The following is a 9,069-nucleotide window of genomic DNA, read 5'->3' on the forward strand; positions in this document are numbered from 1 at the left end:
AATTTGGGAAGATCATCAATCTTTAATAATTGAACAGAGTAGTGGTCAAGTCCTGTGACCAACGGGGGCCCGTGAGCTTCCCCCTCCGTCGAGGCACCCCTTCCTTGAGGCCTTGTTGCTGGTTTGGACGTCTTGCAGCTGACCGTCTAAAAATATATCAGCAAACATAGCGTAAGAGCAGCCGAGGCCCAGTGAGCGTCTAGGGCTCTTTGGCTGCCGAAAAACCTTATTTAACATAAAGGAGTTACTGCTCTGGGCAGCATAGAGGATCAATTCTCTCTCCCCCACACACCCTTTCTTCCTTTTTAAGAGCCTGCGCCGTGTTGGATTCTCGACCCCCTCGCTGCGCACAGCTCTTCCTACTATATATAGCTGGGGACTTGGGAAATTGGCCTGGCCCTGTCAGAACTGGGCTTCAAAAGCCCTCGGTGGTCGAGCTGAAATGAATTGAATTGAGGGGAGGGATGCTTCCGCTGCCTCTCCCCACTCGGATGGGCATTCTTTTTATGCGTCCTCACACCCAGGCGCAGCGGCGCATACAGGCATCAGTGAGAAAAACATGCACACCCCAAAAAAATTGCAGCACCGTCATAAGTGTGTGTTTATTTAAAACATCTGCTAGCTGCCTTTCTTCTTCGCAGAGCGCAAGGCGGCTGACGCTGCACAAAACAGAGCGTGTAAAAACACACAAAGAAACACATTTTAAAATTAGGACAACTTAGGACCGCTTTAGTCACATCCAGACCGAAACAAAACTGTACAATCCTGTTGCTTCGTTCCATGTTTATTCATGTTCTCAAATGAGCAGCAGTGGCGTAGGAGGTTAAGAGCTTGTGTATCTAATCTGGAGGAACCGGGTTTGATTCCCAGCTCTGTCGCCTGAGCTGTGGAGGCTTATCTGGGGAATTCAGATTAGCCTGAGCACTCCCACACACGCCAGCTGGGTGACCTTGGGCTAGTCACAGCTTCTCGGAGCTCTCTCAGCCCCACCTACCTCACAGGGTGTTTGTTGTGAGGGGGGAAGGGCAAGGAGATTGTAAGCCCCTTTGAGTCTCCTGCAGGAGAGAAAGGGGGGATATAAATCCAAACTCTTCTTCTTCTTCTTCAAATGCATTGCGTTTGGGTCTTGGGGTGTTTTGTATAATTGTTCAAAAGAGTTTTGATGGGAAGGGAATTTAAAGGCTGTTTTTTTAATGTCTGAAACGTGTTAAGGGTTTTGGAGATGAAGGACTGTTAAAACAAGGGGAAAGTGAGATTTTTTTTATCAATAATATTATCAAGAATGTTTTTATCAAGAATGTTAAAAGATTTTATTTCGTCACACATAAAACAGACAAACAAAACATACAAATGTATTGTCGAAGGCTTTCACGGCTGGAATCACTGGGGTGTTGTGGGGTTTCTGGGCTGTATGGTCGTGTTCCAGTAGCATTTTCTCCTGACGTTTCAGAGGATCCTCTGAAGATGCCAGCCACAGATGCAGGCGAAACGTCAGGAGAAAATGCTACTGGAACACGACCATACAGCCCAGAAACCACACAAAACAGAAAAATCACAACCCACCACCCATTATATTTTTGCTGTTAGCTTTCTCAGAATTACAGCTGAGCTCCAAACCACAAAGATCAATTCCCCCGGAGAATGTGTGGCCCTCTTTTCCCTAAGTCCCACCTCCTTCTCTGAAATCTCCAGGAATTTCCCAACCTGGAACTGCCACCAGTGGCGTAACGAGGGGCGGACATGAGGGGGCTGCAGCCCCAGGGCAGGTCATGTGAGCGGGCACATCAGGTGGAGCTTGGGGGCGGAGCCAACAGTATAAAGCTGAAGCCGGCCAGCCCAATTGCTCAGTTCCATGCTGGGCTCAGCGTGGCTGGCTTAAGGTTTAAACTGCAGGCCCAAACCTTGCCGTTTCAAAGTTGGATCTGGACAAGATGAGTCCAGCATCAAGCAGATCCGTCCTGCTCTGCTCCCTGTGGAGTTTGGGGTGGGGCAGAGCAATCCCAGAAAAATGCTGGCCAGTTTGGCATTCAAGTGCACGCGTGCTCCCAAACTCCAAATGGAGAATCATAGAGTGGGAAGAGACCCCAATGGCCATCCAGTCCAACCCCCTGCAATGCAGGGACACACAATCAAAGCACTCCCGACATATGTTCATCCAGCCTCGGTTTAAAAACCTCCAAAGAAGGAGACTCCACCACACTCTGAGGTAGTGCATTCCACTGTCAAACAGCTCTGACGGTCAGGAAGTATTTCCAACTGTTAAGGTAGAGCCTCTTTTCCTTCATCTTGAACCCATTACTCCTGGTCCTAGTCTCTGGAACCGCAGAAAACAAGCTTGCTCCCTCTTCAACATGGCATCCCTTCAAATATTGAAACATGGCTATCGTGTCCCCCCTTAACCTTCGCTTCTCCAGATTAAACATCCCCAGTTCCCCTAAGCCTCTCTTCATAAGGCATGGATTCCAGACCTTTGACCATTTTGGTTGCCCTCCTCTGGACCCATTCCAGCTTGTCAATACCTTTCTTAAATTGCAGTGCCCAGAACTGAACACTGTACTCTAGGGTCGATTCCGCACTTGCGTTATCGACCTAAGTTCGAGATGCGTTCGACCTAAGTGCTCCGCACAGCCACTGGGATCGACGTGGTTTTGTACCAGCTTCGCCCCGTGTAAAGGTCAAATTTCCGACTCCAGTTGGGGACGACTACTTTTTCAGGGAACCCCGCTCGAACTCAGCTCGATTCCAGTAAAGTGCGGAATCTCTGGTGCCAGGAGTCCCCCATTCAGCCAATCACAGCTGAGTGTTTCGGGCATGCGTACAGCTGGCCAATCAAAAAACACCACCTTCGTCCCTCCATTCCTGTGGCAGTTTTTTTAGTAACCTGTGTGGGGATAGACGGAACATGGCTGTAGAACAGTAGCCAATCGGAACGGAGCGGCGAAGAAGCACAGGATGATTCCGCCCTCCGAGCTGAGATCAAGCTGGTTGCAGTGGGGAACAACAATGGCTTTGACCTAGGTTAGTACCCTTCTCGGGGAACTGGGTCGAACCTATTTTACTCGTGTGCGGAATCACCCTAGGTGAGGTCTGACCAATGAAGAGTAGAGTGGTACAATTACTTCCCTCGTTCTAGGCACTGTACTCTTATTGATGCATCCTAGAATTGCATCGGCTTTCTTGGCTGCCATAGAAGGCGGACCAGGGTGCTGTTTCGGGCAACTGTGCCACTGGGGGAACTCTACCAATAATCTTTTCCCACCCTGGTGGACTAAATTTAACAGCTGGGGACAGACAGATAACAAAGAGAGGAGAGGAAGAAGAAACAGGGACACCAAACGGAGGTGGGGAGGGGAATCGACTCCTCCGATCTGAATTTCCTCAGGCAGAGATTGCACGTTTCTGATTAGGACGTTCATCCTATTAAAGAAACCTCAATTTAATGAACTGCAAATGTTAATAGATTAGTTAATTAAATCTGCCTGGATTTGCTAATAGCTTTTGCGGGGGTGGGGGGAGGAATTTGTTTCTTTTGTTGTGGCTTTTGTTTTGGGAGGACTGAAAACCACTTGTTGAATCAGGCATCGTCTTAGGATCCTGCTGTACTGTTACAGGTATGGCCAGGAATTCGGTTTGCCAACTTCCTGGTGGCACCTGGAGCTCTCACTGTTACAGCTGACCTCCGGGCAACCAAGACCAGTTCTCTGGGAGAAAATGACTGCTCTGTTGGGTTGGGTTACTGGGTTACGGTCTGCATAAGGAAAAGGTGGGTTCTATGGCATTATCCCCTACTGAGGCCCCACAACAACCCTGCAAGGTGGTTTAAATTAAGAAAGGCCAGCCCTCAAAGCTGGAATAGTGGAAGCCAAGTCTTTCCATCCCAACCCACAACACCACTTGAGCGGTGAGGCCTGGATACGTGGCATTGACGTAAGAGGGGCTTCTCTAGAGCAAGCGGTTTTGGAAGGCTGCAGCCTGGGCACTGAGGTCTCTTATCTGCAGCAGCTCCCCGGTTCTTAAGTACATATTTATTTAGGCTGCCCTGGCTGGAAATAGACACATTTGCGGTTCTCCGAGAGCCACCGCCCGACCCCCTTCCCCTCTCTCCCACGGCACTCGGAATTGCAAAAATATGTCGGTTTAAAAATACCCGGCTATCGATTTCAAAGCAAAGGGGGATTTTTTTTTCCTTTCTCAAGTCACACACATATGAAAAATGCAGCCAGCTCTCCTTTCCATTAGGGGCTTTTTTTACGGAGGAGGAGGAGGAGAAGAAAAGAAGAAAAGAAGAAGAAGAAGAAGAAGAAAAGAAGAAGAAGAAGAGAAAGAAGAAGAAGAAAAGAGGAGAAGAAGAGGAGGAAGAAGAGGAAGAAAAGAGGAGGAAGGAGAGGAAGAGGAGGAAGGAGAGGAAGGAGAGGAAGGAGAAGAGGAAGAGGAAGAAGGAGAGGAAGAGGAAGAGGAGGAAGGAGAGGAAGAAGAAGAAGAGGAAGAAGGAGAGAAATAAGAAGAGAAGAGGAGAGAAGAGGAGAAGAAGAGGAAGAAGAAGAAGAAGAGGAGGAGGAAGGAGAGGAAGGAAAAGAAGAAGAAGAAGAAGAAGAAGAAGAAGAAGAAGAAGAAGAAGAAGAAGAAGAAGAAGAAGAAGAAGAAGAAGAAGAAACTGACCCATAGCTTGTCCCAAACTCATCTGCCCTGTTCCCAAAAAGCCTGCGCAGCAGAACCCGGCTGCAGCCCCATCGCCCGCTAGAGCCCGCATGCTCCCGGGCGCGCCCCCATCCCACCACCGTTTCTGGGGGTGGGGTGGGGGTGTGGCCAACCCGGCCTTGCGGTTGCCTGCCCGCGGGTCACGTGAGGGCCCCGGCCAGCCAATGGGGCGCTGGCCACGCTGCCTTTTCTGCTGGCCCGGGCAGGCGCCGGGCGCCACTCGCGTCCCCGCGGGCGAACCGTTGGGGGCGTTTTTCCAGGCAGGGAGTCTGAAGGGCTCCATTCATTCATTGCTTCCAGGCGTCCCTATGAGCGCTTCCCTGGGAGTGACGCGGGTCTCACTTCGGGGTGCTCCGTGGCCAAGGCGAGAGGGGGAGACCCAAAGAATGACTGATCAGTTGATTCGCTTAAGGAGCAGCAGTGGCCTAGGAGGTTAAGAGCTGGTGTATCTAATCGGGAGGAACCGGGTTTGATTCCCCGCTCTGCCGCCTGAGCTGTGGAGGCTTCTCTGGGGAATTCAGATTAGCCTGTACACACTCCCACACACGCCAGCTGGGTGACCTTGGGCTAGTCACAGCTTCTCGGAGCTCTCTCAGCCCCACCCACCTCACAGGGTGTTTGTTGTGAGGGGGGAAGGGCAAGGAGATTGTCAGCCCCTTTGAGTCTCCTGCAGGAGAGGAAGGGGGGATATAAAGCCAAAAAAACCTCTCTTATTGATTAGGGGCAGCCAAACATTTATACCCCGCTTCTCCGGCGCTATTTGCTGCGCCAAGTTTTAAAGTGTTAGCGGAGACGCGCTTAAGCCGGGAGGGATCGCCAAAGGACCCAGATGCCTTTTGAGACTTGGGGGGGGGGGGGATCCTCCCCTCTTGGCATGCTGGGGGACACCTTACGAGTAAATTAGCACGGGGGCCCGCAAGGCTTCCCCGTGAGGCACGTCGGCGGAACTTACTCCCGAGTAAAACACACTCCCTAGTAAACACACGCCCTCCTGCATTCCAGTGGCACTTACTCCCAAGTAAACGCTCCCCGGCTCCCGATCCTCGCCCTCCACCTCCTCCCCACCCGTTGCAAAGAGACAGCGCTCGGAGCTGCTTACTCGCGAGTAAGAAGTCGAGCAGACTCCTCGGCGAGAGAGCTCCCCCCCCTGCGCGCAGGTCATCGGGCTGACTTCCGAGTAAACCCGCGCAGGGCTAGCTAGCTGGCGCCGCCGGTTTACTCGCGAATAAACCCCCTCCCCGAATTGGGGCGAGATCGCTGCTGTCGCCGGTTCCTCTGCAAAAAGCGACGCCCGGCGGGGGCTTTTACTCCCGAGGAGCCCTACCGGGGATCGAACCGGCGCCGGGGAGGAGGGAGGGCGGGGACCGGGCTGGGCGTCCCTGGCAGCCGCCTGCATGCAACGGGCGGGCGGGCGGCGATCGTGCCCCGGGGCGAGCCGGCATTTCTCCCCAGGAAGGCAGGGAGGGAAGAGGGAGGGGCGTGGGAAGGGATCGCGCAGCCCCCCGGGGCCGGCTTGCCACCTTCCGGGATGCCGGCCGCTGGAAAGCAGCGCCTCTCCCCCGGGCATGCAACGAGCTGCATGGCCCCGGACGCGCGCCCCCTCCGCTCCCCCCCAGCCCCTCCTGGCCAGTAAAGAGACGCTCCGCGGGTCGGGGCCGCCAGGGAGGTCCGGGACCCGATCCGAAGGCTCCGCAGGAGGAGACGCCGCCAGCTTTCCGCTTCCCCCCAGCTGGCCTACCTGCCCTCCTTCCCAGCGCGGCGCCCAGAGGACGGGCTCGCCTCTCCTCTAGAGTAAGTGCAAAGAGTGGTCATTTCTGGAGGGGAGGGGGAGGTTCCGCCCAGTTGTGACCCCCCCCCCCCAAAGGTGTGCGGGATCGCGGTCCTCTCGGCTGTTCCAAACTGGCTGGAAAGAAGAAGGCGGAACGCCCCCCCCCCTCCCAAAAAAAAAAATCTGGCTTCTTCGATTCCTCCTGAAGTCCAGCCGAGGCCAGTTCAGATCCGAGAATCCAGGGAAGGGGACCCCCCTCCTCTCCCCCCCCCACAAGGCTCCCAGGGTGCTTTTTGAGGAGGGGGGAGGCATCCTTTTTTTGCAAAGGGGGGGGAGTCGGTAGGGAACGGCTGCCCCCCCCCCAATCCAAACTCCTGGTTTGCAAAAAGCGGAGAGAAAAAAAATCTTCCCTGCAAGTTCCAGCCTAACATTAGGGGAGCTAAAAATACATTTGGTGGTTTCCAGCTCCCTCCCTCCCCCCCCCCACAACCTCCCCCTTCTCCCCGCCTCCCCCTTCGGCCAGCCTGTTTGCCTTTTGTCAGAGGCACGATGAGAACGCCCCCCCCCCCAAGCCCGACACACCCCGCCTCGTGGAGAGAAAAAAAAAAGGGGAAACGGATTGGCAGTTTTGACATATGGATGTGATTTTTTTTCAGCTCGGGGACAGATGTGCGGGAACCAGGCGGCCGCCGGGAGCTGAGATTGCTGCTGCTGCTGCTGCTGCGCCCGCGGGGGAGACCCATGGACCTCTTGGGCTCTCCGCCCCCCAGGCCACGCTCCTGCCCCAACGTGGACCTTCAGCCATGAGAAAACGGGGCAAAGGTTTGGCCTCCGTCCCCACCTTCTGCCTTTCCGGCTAACCCCGTGGCGAGGGTGGCAGCGGGTGGACTAGCAGCCCCGGGCGGCCCGTCTCTGCAGGCTGCTGCAGCTGAGAAGACCCCTTGGATGTTGCAAAAGAGCCCCTCTTGGCTATGGGATCCTACCTGGTCTATCAAAGCTTGGGACTGGTCTTCTGCTGTTCCGTGTTAAGCTCTGCCTACCTTCGGGTAAGTCACTCTGTTGTTCTTTGAGCAATTGTTTCCTACGCCCCGGGGACGCTTCCTCTCCCAGCGGGTCAGGATCTTGCGTCGACTTTTCTCAAAGTTACATGCATATTTTTGCCGCTTGGTATTTACAAATGTGCCGGAGCTGTCTGGCTCCGGCACTTTCCACTGCGAAATGTTCCAGCGGTGCTTTTTCGCTCGAAACAGCATCTTTTGCGTGGGGTGTTTTTTTTTTCAAATGAAAAAAAACTTTCAACCTTAGTACCTGATTTCACTTTTCCCTCTACCCCACGTCTTTAGTTTATTGTTACCTGTACATTGTGCTATTTTTTAGACTGATGTGGGGACTTTCAACCTTAATACCTGATTCACTCCCCCTCCGCCCCTTGCCTTTAGTTTATTGTTATCTGTACATTGTATCTATTTCTTAGACTGATGTAGGGACTTTCAACCTTAGTACCTGATTCACTTTCCCCCTGACCCCACGCCTTTAGTTTATTGTTACCTGTACATTGTGCTATTTTTTAGACTGATGTAGGGACTTTCAACCTTAGTACCTGATTCACTTTCCCCCTGACCCCACGCCTTTAGTTTATCGTTACCTGTACATTGTGTCTATTTCTTAGACTGATGTAGGGACTTTCAACCTTAGTACCTGATTCACTCCCCCCCCCGCCCCGGCCCCTCGCCTTTAGTTTATTGTTACCTGTACATTGTGTCTATTTCTTGGACTGATGTAGAGTGTGGTGTTACTTGGAAAGTTGTTCCAGCTTCGGTCCACCCTAAGGTGTTCCACTAAAGGTGATTCCTCTGTCAATATTTTGTGTTTCCTACTGCAGAACCGACTGCGGCAACAGTTTTTACATCTGTGGCAGGGGAGAACATAGTGTGGCATTCCAAAATTAGCATCTGTAGGTACTGAAAGCGGGGAAACAACCCAGATTTCAACTCTGGGATCTCTTCTTCATCTTGACGTATTCTGATCTCCCCCTTACCCCCAACAAACCAATGAGCTTAGCGAAGTGAGAGAGATAAGCATGACATTTTACTTCCTGCGGTACGTGTGTGGGGTGTGTACCATCAGTTAATGGAGACCCAGTGAATTAACGGCCTCCCGAACGTGATACATAACTGCAGGTTTAAAATTGTTGTCCGGCACCCAGAGCCCTAATCCGCTGTAGGCAACAGGATTTTCAAACATCTGTTTTAGGACTTGCTGCCCCCCAAAGGTTAGCTGAGTTAAACTGGGGTATCTTTCTTTTAGTTCAGCATTGAAACGTGCCTGGATGTCGCTTCTTGAACTCGTTGCCCCAACAGCCTTGTGAGGCAGGTATTTTACTTGGTGGCCGATCCTGTGAGTGCTATATAAGCCCCTCTGAGTAGATTTGTTTAGGCTGGCACTATAAAGCTACAATTGTCTCGGGTTCCGTTCCCTTGAAGTTAGTGGAGCTTTTTCCCAGGTGAAAGATGCCCCAGATGAACGTGTGAACGAAGGGAATCAGCGCTTATTAAAACAGGCCATGTGCCGCAGTAGAGCATATTCTTTGAATGCAACAGGTC

The 9,069-nt window shown here is 52.6% G+C and overlaps 1 protein-coding gene across 1 annotated transcript; it reads left to right on the forward strand.

Moving 5' to 3' along the window:
* The first annotated feature begins 1,740 nt into the window (after positions 1-1,740).
* On the forward strand, positions 1,741-8,581 carry LOC125440657 (gametogenetin-like). Its single transcript, XM_048510515.1, has 4 exons — positions 1,741-1,880; positions 5,952-6,489; positions 7,123-7,512; positions 8,349-8,581. The coding sequence occupies exons 1-3, from the start codon at positions 1,741-1,743 to the stop codon at positions 7,324-7,326; spliced, it is 882 nt and encodes a 293-aa protein (XP_048366472.1). The 3' UTR covers positions 7,327-7,512; positions 8,349-8,581.
* The last annotated feature ends 488 nt before the right edge of the window (positions 8,582-9,069 follow it).

Source organism: Sphaerodactylus townsendi, linkage group LG11 (assembly GCF_021028975.2).
Source record: "Sphaerodactylus townsendi isolate TG3544 linkage group LG11, MPM_Stown_v2.3, whole genome shotgun sequence".
NCBI classification, from domain to species: domain Eukaryota; kingdom Metazoa; phylum Chordata; class Lepidosauria; order Squamata; family Sphaerodactylidae; genus Sphaerodactylus; species Sphaerodactylus townsendi.